The sequence below is a fragment of the Nansenia antarctica genome (assembly GCF_963989245.1).
Source record: "Nansenia antarctica genome assembly, chromosome: 5".
Taxonomy (NCBI): Eukaryota; Metazoa; Chordata; class Actinopteri; order Argentiniformes; family Microstomatidae; genus Nansenia; species Nansenia antarctica.
This window is the reverse complement of record NC_137690.1, coordinates 42278835-42296642: the sequence shown is the minus strand read 5'-3', so window position 1 is coordinate 42296642 and position 17808 is coordinate 42278835. Positions and strand designations below refer to the sequence as shown.

The window sequence follows — 17808 nt, the reverse complement described above, 5'->3', positions numbered from 1 at the left end:
TCATAAGCCTAATTTATTTTTGCTGCCAGATGCAAGCTGACAGGCATCACTCACTCCCCCCTCCTCTCCCTCACACTCCCCCCCCCCTCTCCCTCACACTCCTCCCCCCTCTCCCTCACACTCCTCCCCCCTCTCCCTCACACTCCCCCCCCCCTCTCCCTCACACTCCTCCCCCCTCTCCCTCACACTCCTCCCCCCCCTCTCCCTCACACTCATCCCCCCTCTCCCTCACACTCCTACCCCCCCCCCCTCTCCCTCACACTCCTCCCCCCCTCTCCCTCACACTCTTCCCCCCTCTCCCTCACACTCCTCCCCCCCTCTCCCTCACACTACCCCCCCCCCCTCTCCCTCACACCCCCCCCCCTCTCCCTCACACTCCTCCCCCCCTCTCCCTCACACTCCTCCCCCCCTCTCCCTCACACTCCTCCCCCCCTCTCCCTCACACTCCTCCCCTCCTCTCCCTCACACTCCTCCCCCCCCTCTCCCTCACACTCCCAAACAGACAAGTCACACCACACACACGCACAAACACACACGTACAGCCTCCCCCCCATACTCCCCCCCCCTCACTGTTCCGAGGTCAACCGAACAGTCCACATTCCCCCCCCTGTTTTAACCCCGGTCTCCCCCCCACCCCCCCGCCCCATCAACATTACCGAAGACGGATGTGTCTTTTAAAGCAGAGATTGATTGTGGATTTCAGAGTTACGGTGTCATTCATCAAGGAGGGGGTGGGGGGGGGGGGGGGGGGGGGGTGGGGGAGGCACGTTCTATCACGTCTCATGGACCCCCCCCCCCCCAGCAAGGCGCTCAGTCGTGAGATGGAAGTCAGGACGTCAAGAACATTTGCGTTGTGTGCGTACGCGTGTGTGTGGCTAATTGTGTGTGTGTGTGTGTGTGTGTGTGTGTGTGTGGGGGGGGGGGGGGGGGGGGGGGGGGGGGGGGCGGCTTTGGAGCATGTGCAAAAGTTAAATTGCCAGGGAGGTGGGCAGTCTTTCGTCTAGAATGTTCTACCTCTCCCTAATCTGCCCTCGGTACCATATTATGTTGTGTTGAATGATGGCTTCCTCTCTCCCCGTCTCTCTCTCTCTCTCTCTCTCTCTCTTTCTCTCTCTCTCTCCCTCCCCTCTCTCCCTCTCTCTCTCTGCTTACTCCTAAGCTATTATGGATGGTTTAGTAAGAGTCATGTCCCTGTTGCTTTCCTGCCCCTGGGAAATCTCAACAGACAGACATGAGCGCACACACACACACACACACACACATACACACACACACATATTCACACACACACACACACATCTGAAATGTACTGCGGGTATCGATTCCCTTCTTCTTTGAGAAGCCAGTTGATGATTGACTGTCTCTCTTCCTCGGGGGGGGGGGGGGGGGGCGTCTTCCTCCCTCCCCTCCATCTTCCTTTCGTCATTCCTCTGTCACGGCCATCGCCGCCCCCCCCCCCCCCCCCCCCCCCCCCCCCCTAGCCCTCCCCTTGTGTGGCCCAATAGGATTGTTCATCTTGTTCTCGTTTGAGATTTCATCATTTGTCAAGTTTGGAGAGAAACCGGCCAGATTATTTGTCTTTGAAACCCCGGGCCGCGTTCAATCAATTGCGAAAAACAAAACCAGAGGTTTTTTTTCCTTTCGTGTGTCGATAGCGAACGCAGATTCTTGTCCGTCACGGAACAATCTGGTTTCACAAGAGGAAGTAACGTTTGAGCTGAAATAACGTGACATGACATTTGAACTCGCGCATGGAACCGCGTTTAAAAAACGGAACACTGTTTAAGCACGTTTTTGAGTTATCTTGGAAAAATCATGTGTTTGTAATGAATCAAATGAAGGCCTTATTCCTCCATGCCCTTAACTTGACTTTGTTGAATTACAACTATGTGTGTTCATTGTATGTGTGTTCATTTGGGCCTTTCTTAGTAGATTCAGGGTGTAAATCTCTCTTGTATATTGTCTTTAGATATGGCCAGTAACTTGTAGAGTGTGTGTGTGGTTCTGGTCTGATCTGTCTCATCCATAGCCTCTGTGGGCTTTCCCTGCAGAAAGAAGGTGTGTGTGTGTCTGTGTGTGTGTGTGTGTGTGTGTGTGTGTGTGTGTGTGTGTGTGTGTGTGTGTGTGTGTCTGTGTGTGTGTGTGTGTGTGTGTGTGTGTGTGTGTGTGAGTGTGTGTGTGTGTGTCTGTGTATATGGGTGTGGGTGTGTGTGTGTGTGTGTGTGTCTGTGTGTGTGTGTGTCTGTGTGTATATATGTGGGTGTGAGAGTGTGCGCATGTGTGTGTGTGTGTGTGTGTGTGTGTGTTGTTCCCTCAGCAGTGTACAAAGCTGCGGGGCCCTGTGTATAGAAGGGAGGCTGATGATACAGGGAAGGTTGATGGGTTATTGTGCAACCAGACCAGACCCAGCTAGACAGAACTGGAGAGGTCAGAACCTCCCCTTTGGCCCCCTGCCCTCTCATTCTGTCTCTCTCTCTCTCTCTCTCTCTCTCTCTCTCTCTCTCTCTCTCTCTCTCTCTCTCTCTCTCTCTTCTCTAGACTGTTCATCCTGCTCCCTCTATCCCTCACTTTATTCTCTCTCTTTCTCTTTCTCTGCCTCTTACCACTATTCACTCCCTTGTGCTGCCTTTTAGTCCTATACAGCTCACTTTGTTTTCTTTTGTCTCTCCTCCTCCACCATTGCAATGTTTTGGTGACAGTGATTCTTGTTCATTGTCAGGTTTCATTTGAAAGACACTAGGAGTGAACGCTTGTGAAGAGATCCTCACCTGATTGGCTGTTATCATTGGACATCAATGCAGTGTTGTATCCAATCAAGAACCTGGTTAATAACTAACTGTCATGGGAAATGTCATGGGAAAGCTAAACTGCATTTCGTTTGTGTAGTACTTGTACTCTGCGATGACAATAAAAAGTTGAATCGAATCGAATCGAATCTAAATGCTCAGCCATAAAGTGAGGTAACTTGGATCAAATTCTTCTCCTGCCCCCCCCCCACAGAAAGAGAGTGATTTATGGTAATGATCCATCTCTAGGGACATCTATAAACTGGTTGTTGGTAGGCGATGGGAGCAGCCATTGTTAGCAAAGTTGACTGTCAGGAGTGTGACAGAGGTGAATGCAGCGAGACTTCACAGGGAGACTTCCACAGAAAACATGAATGTCTATAGATAGGCTATGCAGATTGTATAGGCAGACAATGCAAAAACAGCGCTCTCGTAATAGTAGTGATAAAGATGAGTTCTACATGACTCCAGCCTGAACATTGACAGGGAACTAGGAAGGATGGCCCAGTGCAGATTAAACAACGGCTGGTCCTGGAACCTGCTTCACGGAGCGCTGCTGTCATAGCCGTGTCAGAAGGGTTGTAGTCGCTTGTGGTTCCTCAAATACGGCTAGACGAGTCAAGAGGCTTCTGGAAGGAAATTACCTTTTTTTGCTAAAAACCGTAGCGCTTCTCCAAAGTGATCCAGATGGGTGGCCTAAAGTGCTGCGCTGTGCTAGCATGACGCTAGCTAACGTTAACACGCCGTTACGACTTCTTGGTTGTGTGGTTTCACAGACGAGCCAGATGGGCCCCGGCGCTGCGGCCCTTATGATATAATGGCTATTGTCCCGTCTCAGTACAGCCTTGCGTTGACAGTGGGGGGGGGGGGGGCAAGGTGATTTATAGACTGCACCCATCGCTAGGCCCTCTCAAAGCCGGCTCCTAGGGAACCTGGACAAACAGACAAGAGAGAAGAAAGGGGAGAGCAAAGGGGGAAGGGGGGTGGGGGTGGAGAAGGAGAGAGCACTGCAATGCAGGACGAAGAGTGGAAGAGAAAGATTAATGATTGCGAGAAGTTCATTTTGCAAGATTAAAGGTCTGGTAGTCTGGTAGGTAACACTCAAGCTTTGCAGAAGCTTCCTAACGGTTGTGACGACTGTGTTTTAATCGGAAGGGATCAGGGGATGAGATCCCGCTTGAAAGAAATGTTTCATTTCACGTACGCTGTTTTGTTCCAGAAAAAAGTGCTTTCTGAAAAATTGGGGAGTGTCCTATACCCAACACTTGGTTTGCATACAAACATGTTGTTACTGGCCAGGGGTGTTCTAAGGTGCCTCTTCGAATCGTGTGTGCATGCAGAACCACGACAGATAACGTCTAACACAGCGAGTCCATTTCGGGGGGGGGGGGGGGTTATATTGTAATTAGGGAGGATATTGTTGTTGTTTGGAACTTCTAACTGAATTTGGCCGTGGTGGCCAAAGGTGGCAGATTTCCGATAGACCGACACCCCTGCTCCTTGAAAATTTTAATTTTGATTGACATTGTTGCAATGAATTTAGTTATTTCATTCCAACACTTTTTTCGGATTCAATTCATCTAAAAGTGCGTCGCCGATGTTTTCGCGCTGCCATTTGCACTGCTGGTGATTGTCAAACAGGTGTACAGGTGATATGTTATTCATCAATCACCCTGAAGCTACTGTACGCGTTGGGTGCGTCTGCAGATGGTTAATGTGTTAGCTACGCTCGCTATCGTTAATGTTTCAGTGGCTAACGTCGTGTTTGCGGTCAGGTTAGCGTTTAACGTTATGTTACAATGACTTACTGCTGTGGATGACATCAGTCATGATGTTGTGATCACAATTGAACTGGTTTCATCGGTGGATCGCAGGATGAATTGAATAAATACATTTGTTTCATCACTTCTCAGTATCTCAGTCTTCCAATCGCACACACACACACACACACACACACACACACACACACACAACACACACATGCACACACACAAGGCATACAGGCATACACACATACATGGCTCATGACTTAATCCCCGACTGAGTTAAGAGTGGTTGAAGATGACAGACCTCTTAACAACCCCCCTCTGTGATTGTCACCTCCCCTCTGCGACTCCCTCCCTATTGGTTGAAGCTAATGTACTATGCATGCTCTATGTGACCCATTTCAGCAGGACCATTAGCATAATTTGGCACTAGCATGGCCCCCGAACTAATGTACTCGCAAAATGACAGGGAAAGTGTGTTATACAACCTTAGGCTTTAACACTACCACACAACAAAGTAGGGCGTGCTTTGCATAAGTACGGACTTGACATTGGACACCGCGCGAGTGTGTGTGTGTGTGTGTGTGTGTGTGTGTGTGAGAGAGAGATTGAGAGAAAGAAGGTAGGAGAGAGAAATAGTCCTGGAAATCCTGGAACATAGCCCAAGGTAGGTCAAGAAGCCCGGTGGTCGCCCCCCCCCCCCCTCCTAGAATGACAACGACACCTTTCCACGTAAGACAATGCCGTCCCAGCCTATACGTGTGCCCTAATACGACCCAAAACCCTGTGGACAGACAACCCTAACCCTGACCCTGTGGACAGACAACCCTAACCCTGACCCTGTGGACAGAACCCTAACCCTGACCCTGTGGACAGACAACCCGGGGCGCCTCTGCGCATAGCAAACGTGCCGTTGTTGTTCTTCACCACCGTCCCGGAAGTTTCCGCAAAGCAGAGATGAATTTTCTCGGCCAGCGAGAATGACACACCAGTTATTGGAAGCCCTGGAGGTATTGTGCCATATGGTCGATTATTCCACATGGGTGGGAGTGTTGTAGGGGGTGGGGGGGTGTTGGGGGGGGTGTGTGTGTGTGTGTGTGTGGGGGGGGGGGGGGTAGACTTTTACAAGAGCGGTTAAGGAGGGAAAGCAGATATTAATTTAGTAGGACCACTCCACAGAATCGGCCACAACACAAATCAATGTCACTGGGCACAGAGGAGAGAGGGTGTGCGGGGTCCGTGTAAAACAAGCTCCTGCTCTGCACAGGCCCCCTTCTCTGTTTAGTGTGTAATAAAGTGGGATGTGTCTGAGAGAAGAGGAAAGGACAACAACGCCAGGCGGGGGAGGAGGTGACTCATGTAATAAGGCTGTAGATGGTGTGTTGCTGTTTTTGCTTTGTCTCATCACGGCAGTTGGTGCATTGATCCCCTTTTAAGAGATAATGATGTGTGTGTGTGTGTGTGTGTGTGTGTGTCTGTCTGTGTCTGCATATATACATATATTTTATTATTTATTTAACCTTTCAATATGAATGAATGAATGAATGAATGAATGAATGAATGGTCTTTATTGTCATTGCTATAGTACAGGTACCAAACAACGACATTTAGGAGGGGTGGCTCCCCTGGTGCTAGGAAAGAAAAAAAAAAACTAAAAACAAAAAAAAACACAAGGGAAGGAGCTGGTTTACTTAAAGGCTATGTACACTATCCACTATACTATACTGTACAGATAGACGACTAGGGTTGTCATATTGTACATAGTGTTATTGCACATTCATTTGAAGTGTCGCAGTTTGCAGGCTAGAAATGTACATATTTGTGCCTCAGCACTACACCTGATTTGTTCAGTCCAGCAGCTGCCATCAGCACTACACCTGATTTTTTCAGTCCAGCAGCTGCCATCAATATGTCCTGGCATTCCAATTCTAACAATATTAAGTACATTTGGGTAGTATTTATTTTGTCCTCACAATGTCTTGGCATTTACTATATTTACAGTATCTGACAGGACATATTGAGAGGTAAAATCTATTAAGAAAAATAAAATAATAATAATAACAAATACATTTGCTAACCTAATATAGTTAATGCCAGTACTATGGTCAAATAAAACTAAATATAAAAATGTATTTGCTACCCAAATACATGTACCTTTCTGGAACTTAATACCCAGCTCTATCAAACAATGTCCCACTCTGACAGGCTTCAAATCAAAACCGAAATGTTGGCTGATAGATAACCAATCATGTGACCACTCCCCACATAGACCCAAAACCTTTTTCTTTCTTTTATTTATTTTAGGATGTAATGTTTGTGTCATGTTTTTGTCATGTTTTTATTTTCTGTTCATTCTGGGATGTTTTTTTTCTCCCTCCTGTAGTTCTGTTTTAAATTACAAATAATAAATACATAATAAATAAATAATAACATCTGAGGCCGTATTTCCCCTGTGGATTTACCTGCCCAGGGACTGCTGGTGTCATTTAGCTACCCAGCTAACTCAGAGAGAGTCAATGACTGTCCATTGTCCCTTTTAAATAAACGAATAGATACAAAATAATGCCATCACTGTCTCTTACTGGGGATCATGCAGCAACCAGGAAACAAGCAAGGATCCTCCTTCCCGTTAAGAGAGAGAACATTCCGGATGCCCCTCTGGCTTTTACAAAGGAAATACCCACTAGAACCATCTGGAAAGGAGATCTTTAATATCTGCCCTTTTCTTCAGATTGATATGGAACGGTCTGGCAGTTTTTATTTTTCTGCGTTGGCCCTTAGCGAAACAGTCTGTAGGCCTTAACGCCATCTTGCCTTAGCATACAGCAGACCAACACCGTGAGAGAGAGAGAGAGAGAGAGAGAGAGAGAGAGAGAGAGAGAGAGAGAGAGAGAGAGAGAGAGAGAGAGAGAGAGAGAGAGAGAGAGAGAGAGATATATGTATATACTGTGTATATACTTATACACAACGATGAATTGAGAATCAAGGACCCCAATTGAAATAAGCCAGTGGCTTTCTTGGGTTTTTATCCTGTTAGTTGACCTTGTATGTAATATGTACTTTCATGTACCTACTTCTGCAAATCTTCTAATAAAGTTTTCAATCAATCAATCAATCAAGAGAGAGAGAGAGAGAGAGAGAGAGAGAGAGAGAGAGAGAGAGAGAGAGAGAGAGAGAGAGAGAGAGAGAGAGAGAGAGAGAGAGAGAGAGAGAGAGAGAATTGTGCCGTATTCCCCCTGACATGCTGTGCATTACCATAATTGCCTTTTCTACATGATCGGACAGGGGAAATAATAATATAATTTTATTTACAGCCTTTGTGTCCTCCTCTATCCCCCTCGCACACACACACACACACACACACACACACACACACACACACACACACACACACACAGACAGACACTGTAGTGTAGTTCAAATGACACACACTGATCAAGCCTGTCCAAAGCCATCAGAGCTAAGTGGCAGGGAACGGAGGGGCCGGTGACAAACCAAAGTGAGGAGAGAGGAATAAGTCTGTGGCATTCGGGCAGGCGCCCATTTTGAAGGGCGGCTAAATGGCGCGAGAAAAACATCAACTCGCCGCCCGTCGGGAACAGAGCACACACGTCTGCCTGGGTAGACCAGCGGAGGGAGAGCCGGCGGAATTGGACATTAGCACCGCAAATCACTGCCTGGATCGCCCTCTTCTCTCTAGGAGGAAATAAATACATATGGAGGAATGGAGGGAGGCGTGGGTGTTGGAGTGTGTGTGTGTGTGTGTGTGTGTGTGTGTGTGTGTGTGTGTGTATAGGTGTGTGTGTGTAGGTGTGTGTTAGTGTGTGTAGGTGTGTGTAGGTGTGTGTGTGGTGGTGTGTGTGGTGGTGTGCGTGTATGCGTGCGTGTGCGTCAGCTACAATCTCCACTGTGTGTGTGTGTGTGTGTGTGTGTGTGTGTGTGTGTGTGTGTGTGTGCGTGCGTGTGTGTGTGTGGGTGTGTAAGTCGCAATTCGTCCGATGCCGTTTCGTGCTCAAGTGCTTCCTGCTCGGTCTCACGTTTTTCTCCAAATCGGTTTGGTTCAGTTTGGTTCAGTTTGGTTCAGTTTGGTTCAGTTTGGTTCAGTTTGGTTCAGTTTGGTTCAGTTTGACGGCAGCCAAAGCGGTGTCAGTGTCTCTGTGGCAACAGATAGGGGGTGTCAGGCCTTTAAGTGGCTGATTTTGTGCGAGAGAGAAACAAGCAGAACATAGGTGAAGTGACGATATGTTTCAAACCTAGTAGGTCTCCAGAGCTGGCTCTCTCTTAAAGTAGGACTTCATCTCTGATTCATTTGTTTGCGAAGCTTGTCCTGTCAGAAAACGGTCAGATGCAATTTCGGAGTGCGCCGACCTCAGTAATGTGAGAGAAAAAAGGGTTGTTTTTCCTAGAAACAACAGAATGGAATTTGCCACATTATACTGTATTCTCGCAAGGGTTGTCCTCAGTTTGTTTATGGATTGGTATGCATTTGAAAAAAAGTAATTGTGTGTCTGTTAACCAAGCATTACGCAGACATCTCTCTCTCTGCCTGGCCCGTCTAAGACCGTGTCTACACTCGTCACTTAAATCCCACTTTTTGTCATCCGAATAAGATGATCGCATACGAATGAACTGTAGAGGTCTAGACACGTGAAAAGTCGCTTTGTGTTCTCTCTTCTATCCAGTCTAGAGCCCATCTGGTCACCAAAAAGACTGTGTAAGCAATAAGACCGTGTTATTAATGTTGTATCTATTTATTTCTTACATTTGTTTCTCTTCTTTTATTGTATTTTATTTTTACCTTCTTTTTACTGTTTTATATACTTCCCCTGCTATTATATCCATTTTATGCTTTACAACAGGATAAAAAACATACAATGTTTTTATCCTGTTTTTATCCTGTTGTAAAGCACTTTGAGCTGCATTGAAAGATGCTATATGAATAAAGCTTTACTTACTTACTTAGTTACTTACCAAAAGCGCGTACAGACTATTCAATACAGTGAGGGGTGACAGAAAAGGTGGACACAGTGTGGTCACGAGAGGCCGTAGAGAGACGCACACAAGGTTTCTTGCCAGGTGTGGATGCACGTACTAGGATAGGATTGGGATCTGATGGTCAACTCCGGATAGCAGAAGTCTGATGTTAAAACTGTTAGCCTAGATGAGGCAGCCTGTGTTAGCTCCTGAAGGTGTGCTTGTGTCTGTGTGTTGTGGAGGTGTGTGTGTGTGTGTGTGTGTGTGTGTGTGTGTGTGTGTGTGTGTGTGTGTCTGTGTGTGGCCTTGGTAAAAGCCTGGCATCGCTGTGGTCTCTTGGAGAAGGTGTGTGTGGGAGAGTGTGTGCGCTTGTGGGTGCATGTGTGTGTGTGTGTGTGTGTGTGTATCTGTGTGTATCTGTGTGTGTGAGAGTGTGTGTGTGTGTGTGTGTGTGTGTGGGAGAGTGTGTGTATCTGTGTGTGTGAGAGTGTGTGTGTGTGTGTGTGTGTGTGTGTGTGGGAGGGGGGGGTACAACGAGGCTCGGTGGTGTCCTGCCGTGGTGTCACCTGTCTGGAGAGCGCCAGGGCAGCGAGCCGACGTGCCAGGCTCCTCTCTGCCCCCCCCCCCCGGACCAGGTGGCCTCACTCTCCTTCCCCGCAGCCTCCACACGCCCGCCCTTCTGTCTGACACATGCGCCTTCACGCCCACACAGACAGCAGCACACACTTGCATAACCAAACCTACACAGACCCACCAAGAAACATAGAGCATCGCTAAACACAAACATAGACTAGATAGAATAGACACATTTTTTTATAGATAGAGATACTTCAGATTTTTTGATTTTGCACACGAAAGATTATAGACACACCCTCGTAAAAACACCATCACACCAGGGGCCTCATTTATAAAAAAAAGTACTTGAACGTCATCTTTGACTTGCACGTAAGCAAATTTTTCTAAACGGACGTATGCATTATTTATAAAACGGGCTGCTCTTGTTTAAAATTGCATACGCACTAAAGTCTATAAATACCAAATACTTGTAATTGAACGCAGGTGAATGAGCTTTGTATTTACGCCCTGTGATAGCGGCTCAATTATAGCTGCTGAATTAAGCCAAGTGAGCGGGAGAGGGCAGAGAAGGGTGGCTTCTCGGTAGGTTGCATTTGTAACGTTTGATCATGTCAACCAGTACTCAACTTATATAGACCACCCTCGGAAGCCAGCCTCTTCGACCTAGAACCTGAGATGCGGGCATGGCTACGCGACACCGAGTTGGACCTCTGACGTTACACGAAAGAAGAAGTACTCAAGTTGTAAAAGAAAATCAGGGGGGATGGTGGATTTTATCATATGGGGACAATTTTAGCATCCCCACAGCTTCAGTGACTTCAGTGTCAGTGACTTGGTAAAAATGTCATTGCATGCCCCCTCCCTCGCCCACAGTATTTTACTCAATATGCGCAAAACTAAATGTTGAAATTGCAGTAATACCACGCTTATTGATAAAATGACATAAGGGATGTTAAGGGGGATGGCAGTTTTAGAAGGGGGATGATTTTGACCGTTTTTATTTCACATCCCCCCTCAACTTGAGTGCTGATGACAACTAACCAGGCAAATGCTTATACTGTAATAATATAATGGTCTTATTCTAATCAGGTGACATTGAAAACATGGCTGCTCACTCCATTTGCGAACCCTCAGACACCAGAGGAAAATCCAGTATAATTTAGCGCATGGCCGGGCAAGGTCCATTGTGGAGCGCACTATAGACATGTTGAAGGGGTGATGGGGTTGCCTTGACAGCTCCGGAGGAATATAAAGGAAGACTGAAATACAATCATAAACATCAGTTCCCTTTAAATCTTGAATTAAACACATTTTCTCGCCTGATAAGAACATTGTTAATTTTATTACGAGCCACTTTCACTTCGCATGAATTACAGTATAGGCAGTGCAGCTCACATGCCTGTAATAACTCTGCATAACCAGTAGGTAATGTGCGTACGTAAAGTCAATACCTGACGTAGCTACGATCGTTTCCACGGTCAAATTGACTCACGTTGAAATTGTATAAATCGCTACTTTGACGTGGTTTTCTATGTACGACACGGGTAAGATCAAATTTGATCCAAAGTACTTTCTATAAATGAGGCCCAAGCACTCATACTGAATACACACATACACACACACACAACATTTTTATTTTATGGTTGTGATCCATTTTACCCACAATCCTCCACCATCTTCAATTCATCCACACAGATGCAAAAACCTCTCAAGTTATCTGCTACACATAAACAATTCTCTCCTCCCCCTGCCCCCCCCCCCCCCCCCTCCTGTCTTTACAAACTTATTTTCCTTTCACATTCTCCATGACAGCACAAAGTGGGTTTATTTTTGTTTGACTGACAACAGACAACCCCACCCCCCCACCCCCATTTTAATCCCTTTTATTGTTCTGACTGATGCTTGAAAGCAGCCACGTCAGCATCTCTCACTCTCTGATTGCCTTGTTAGCCACCGGGAGTTTCAAGTTTCTGACACAGATGGCAAAAGGAGGGAGGGAAAATGGCCGACTTCTGTGTTGTTGTTTTTTTCCCCCTTTTTCCCCTTCCAAGTCTTGTTTGTGTGGATACTGACACCCTGATTGACTCTGACACCCGCTTGACTGTGATGGCTGTCAAGGCAACAGACAAGTGGGGATGGCAGAAAAAGAATGCAGTTTAGTTTTTTTTTGGGATGCCAGGTTCTTGTCTCTTTTTTTCCGTCAAGCGAGTCTGTCTTTACCTACTGTCTTGGCGTCGGTGGTGATTATAGCAGGGGATATGTTTTTTTTTTAATGATCAGTGAAGGAGGGAGAGGGAGTTTGCAATGCTTTAGGCAATGAAAAAGAATGCTCAGGTTGAAATATAAGGATGTTCTTGACCAGGCTGTGGCTGATGCTTTTGATGATTTATCTATCTATCTATCTATCTATCTATATATCTATCTATACCTCTTTCACCCCCTATATTTGTTAATCCCCTCACTCTCCACCACGTGTGAAAGGAATTTTACTCTTGTCAAGGTTTAGTTGTCACTGAATGAGGTATTACATACACAATGCATCGAATTTAACCATTTATAAACATCAAATAACATTTCCCTATAATTTCTGTTCTTGTACTTTTCCTCAATCTGACATCCTTCCTGTAAAAGCAGAGGATTGGATTCCTAGTTTGTTCATCTGCAGTTGAAGATAACAGTCAACTGATCAGAACAGGCAGTTTGTTGTTAAGTGCTTTCTTGAAAGTGGCTTTGCAAGTGGGGATGCAATTGAAAAATATTTCAATAGCCACATACTATAGTCATGCTTTTGCTATTCATTATATATTTTAATGTCTCAAAAATGTCACAGCATGATTCCATTACAACCTTTTAAACGATGTGTTGTTGAAACCAAGCACCTTACATGTTTCATACACTAGGTCATGGGTACACTAGGTCATGAGTATTTTCCCCCTCCAAATCTTACAACAAGTTGAGACAAATGTGTCAGTTTTGTTAGAGACATTTAAAAAAGGTATAGTATCAAGAGAGAGAGAGCTTTCTCACAATATATTCACCCCCCCCCCCCCCACACACACACACACACACACACACACACACACACATCCCCCCCCAACCGCCGGCACACTTGAGTCCCTGAGAACTAGTACAGCATGGACAGTGACAACATGACACATCATGTCCACCGGCGATTTCCGCGCGTCACGCTGTTAGGACTTCCACAGCCGATGCCAACTCTACTCCAGCCAGCCGAGACCTGGCATGCTGTCCTGCTATCTGGTACTTGATGGGCATGGTGTGAGTGGCGCAGTGGCATGAGGGGACTGGATCAAAGTCAGAGAGATTCTGGGCCTTATGGGAAGAGAGGCAGTTATGTTACTACAGTCGTGGTCACCTGGTTTTCTGGATTGAAAAGTATCGCCCAAGTTTTTTTAGTTTTTTTACAATACCCTTGTTAAGTAAATGTCTGCACTTTTTTTCTGACTTTGTGTTTTCACTTTATTGTAGGTGTATACTGTACTGTACCATAACCATTTTGCAACAAACTCCCGAATTGATTAATATGAATCATCTCTGTTGACAACTTGTTCTTCATCATGTTGAATTCTGCTTGTGTCCTTAGTTTTTAAACTCAAGGGGAAATATTTCTCTTGCTAATCTGTGCTCTTCTTTACCCTTGCTGAGTGGTAAAGTTCGATACTTTCGTTAGGCAGTGCAGTGAAGGGGACTATCTATCATAGTCAAAATATGGATGTTTGCCACTTTATAATTGCAAGGCTGTGTCCTCTGCTGGAACTATTGACAAAAATCTCTTCATTACACCCACCCTCACACAATCAGAGACATACCAGTGTGCACACACACACACACACACACACATTTAAATTGACACATCTGACCAGTGTGATTGGTGCCACTATGAATATGAATTTATTACTCCAAATAGTTGCTTGACGTCTCTCTTTTTTCTCTCCCCTTTTGTTTTTCAGCGTATGGGCCTGAGGATGAGTTCAAGGCCAACAAGATGGATGAGGAGCACCTGCAGGACGATGGCCTCTCTTTAGACGGCCAGGAGGATGCAGAGTACCTCTGCAATGATGACGAGGATGGCAGGGACCAGTTCAGCTACCAGAACTCCCCACTCAGCAATGGCACCAACCCAGACGCCGGCTATGGCTCTCCGCTCAGCGACACCAGTGACCAGCTTGCCGACTTAAAAAGTACCTCCTCCAAGGACGGCCAGGACAAGGACGAGGTGGTCAGCGGAGATGTGGAGGCAGCTAACGGCTTTTCGCTGCAGGACAGTCTGGCGCAAATGAAAGCCGTCTATGCAAACCTCATCTCAGATGCCTCCTGGTCCAGCATCACCATGGACATGCTCAAAAGCAAGCAGATCAGTAATGTTAGCAGCAGCAACAGTAATGGCAGCAGGCACGAGGGGAGCAATGGCATCCCCAGCAGTCATGGGAACAGCCATGTAAACAACAGCAACACCAGTAGTAGTAAGATTGGTGCCTCTGCCCCTACCAGCACTACCACCAACACCACCACCACTATGAGCACCACTGCAAACAACCACACCAACAATGGCAGCATTAGCAGCACTGGTGGAGTTTCCTACGACTGGCACCAGGCAGCTCTGGCCAAAACCCTGCAGCATACCCCTTACCACCTCCTCCCTGAGCCCAGTCTCTTCAGCACCGTGCAGCTCTACCGGCAGAACAACAAGCTCTACGGCCCCGTGTTTACCGGCGCCAGCAAGTTCCGGTGCAAGGACTGCAGTGGAGCCTACGACACGCTTGTGGGCCTCACGGTGCACATGAACGAGTCAGGCCACTACCGTGACGACAACAAGGACAAGGAGGAGGACCGGGGGAAGAGGTGGTCCAAGCCCCGCAAACGCTCCCTGATGGAGATGGAGGGCAAGGAGGACGCTCAGAAGGTGTTGAAGTGCATGTACTGTGGACACTCTTTTGAGTCCCTGCAGGACCTGAGCGTCCATATGATTAAAACAAAACACTACCAGAAATTGCCTCTAAAAGAACCGATACCAGCTCTTGCCTCAAAGCTGGTCCCCCCTACCAAAAGAAGAGCGTTTCAGGACTTGGTGTCCCCATGCTCACCCAAGTCTATCAATAACACACCTGGCATACCTCTGGGGGACATTCTGAAAGACCAAAAAGTGGTCAATCCCTATGTTACGGCCAACAATCGATATGGCTACCAAAATGGTGCCAGTTATACCTGGCAGTTTGAGGCACGCAAGGCACAGATTCTCAAATGCATGGAATGTGGAAGTTCCCATGACTCCTTGCAGCAACTGACAGCCCACATGATGGTCACTGGACACTTTCTCAAAGTGACCAATTCAGCGTCCAAAAAGGGGAAGCAGTTGGTGTTTGACCCTGTGGTTGAGGAAAAGATCCAGTCCATTCCTCTCCCACCAACCACTACACAGCTACCGGCTCACAATGTGAAGTCACAACCTGATTCTCCCTTGCATCGTTCTACCCCAGAAGAGAAAAGGGGGGAGCAGAAGGGGGAGGAGGAGAAGATGGAGCTGAGCAAACCAGATAGGAAGATCAAAGAGGAGAAAGAAGATCCATCTGAGAAATGTGAGAGGCCTGATAAGGCCAGACCTTACAAATATCTCAGAGAGGAAGACCTAGAGGAGACTCCAAAAGGGGGACTAGATATCCTCAAGTCTCTAGAGAATACAGTAACAAGTGCAATCACCAAGGCTCAGACAGGGACGCCAACTTGGGGTGGTTACCCTAGCATCCATGCTGCCTACCAGCTCCACGGATCTCTCAAGTCTTCCCTGCCTTCCCTGCATCATGCCCAGGTTCAACCCTTGTTCAGCACCAACAACTGTAAGATGCTGTCCTCTGATTCAAGCACCCTGATCCACTCCCCAAGTAGCCCTTCCCCATCCCCCAACCACAAGAATAATGTGTTGGCCATGGAGGAGTTGGTGGAAAAACTCACAGGGAAAGTATCTGTAAAGAAGGAGAAAGAAGAAAAGACTGTGGATAATAAAGGTAAGCCCAGGTCTGCCAAGTCACCCTCCCCACTTATCAAGGAGAGTATAAGGTCGCCCAAGCCCGAAAACCTCAGCAATCCAGTGAGAAACATTGTTCTAGAGGAGCAGACAGAGTCTAGTAGCAAAGAAGGAGAGTCTAAAGACAGCCAAACAGACCCACCGGTGAAGAATGGAACAGATGTGCCAAAAATGCCAGTCAGCAATGGCTGCAACAGCTTGGGAATCATCACAGATCACTTGCCTGAACAGCCTTTCATCAACCCTCTCAGTGCATTGCAGTCCATCATGAACACTCACTTGGGAAAGGCCTCAAAGACTGTCACCCCCTTTCTCGACCCCCTTGCGATGTTATATAAGATCAGTAACACCATGGTGGAAAACCCCATAAAAACCTGCACTCAGGTCAAACAGTCCATAAATCGATATCATGACGATGATGAGCAGCCCATGGACTTGACAAAATCTAAAACCACAAATGGACGTACCACCAACAACACTTCCACTCCTCTCAACAACAATACTAACAACTGCAACAGCAATAGCAACAGACCCATTCTCTCCAGTTTGTCTGAATCAATATTGCCCCCTTTACGGGAGAATGCATTGATGGACATCTCTGACATGGTCAAGAACCTGACAGGCCGGATAACACCCAAATCCTCCACCCCATCATCTATCTCTGAGAAATCAGACGCTGAAGGCAGCGCCTTCGAGGATGGCATGGAGGAGCACTCTCCTGTCCAGAAGAGGAAAGGCCGGCAGTCCAATTGGAACCCCCAGCACCTCCTTATCCTTCAGGCTCAGTTCGCCTCCTGTCTCCACGAAACACCTGAGGGAAAGTTTATAATGACTGACTTAGGGCCCCAGGAACGTGTCCACATCTGCAAGTTTACTGGTCTCTCCATGACCACCATCTCCCATTGGCTGGCCAATGTCAAGTACCAGCTGAGGCGGACAGGCGGGACAAAGTTCCTGAAAAACATTGACTCGGGCCAACCCCTGTTTCTGTGTGGAGACTGTGCCTCTCAGTTTAGGACTCCCTCCGCCTACATAAACCATTTAGAGTCTCATTTAGGCTTTAGCTTGAATGACCTCTCCAAGCTATCTATAGACCTCATAAGGGAACAGCAGGCAGTTACCAGGATGATGACGGACAAGACTTTTAGTTCCCTTGGACTTTCTGAGGAAGGTTCTGGCTCTATATTTCAGTGCAAGCTGTGCAATCGGACTTTTGTTAGCAAGCATGCAGTCAAGCTGCACCTTAGCAAAACGCATGGCAAGACGCCAGAGGACCACCTGATTTTTGTCTCTGAGGTGGAAAAATGTAATAAACAGTAAATTGTGGTGGAAAAAGCTGATGGCATGACTGATTACAGAATTGTTGCACTATATCTCAATACTGCACTGCATCTTAACTGAGCCTTTGGAATCAGTCCAACTTTTGTCATTAAACTGGACCTCTGTTTTTGAAAAAAATGTTTCTTTATTGTTGAACACACATTTATATGATATTCTGTGCATGTTTCTCTGTCAAATAAAGGGGTTATCTGGGATTCTAACAACAACAAAGTAGTCTCCCTGCCCACGTCTGAGGGATAGTGCTGGAGAATGTAACCACTCTCAGTTTGCTATGGATGCAAGGGATCCATAGCAAATCCATTAATTCAAAATTATAGTTTTA

General features: G+C 46.8%; 1 protein-coding gene across 1 annotated transcript in view; it reads left to right on the top strand.

The window, feature by feature from the left end:
• The window catches only part of LOC308159005 (teashirt homolog 1-like), a gene marked incomplete at both ends in the record, with an annotated part of 42128 nt that extends 24663 nt beyond the window's left edge, over positions 1–17465 (top strand). Inside the window, one exon of the mRNA XM_080532743.1 lies at positions 14074–17465. Within this exon, the coding sequence (XP_080388869.1) occupies positions 14074–17465 (3392 nt within the window). The remainder of the gene's footprint in view (positions 1–14073) is intronic.
• Between the last annotated feature and the right edge of the window lie 343 nt (positions 17466–17808).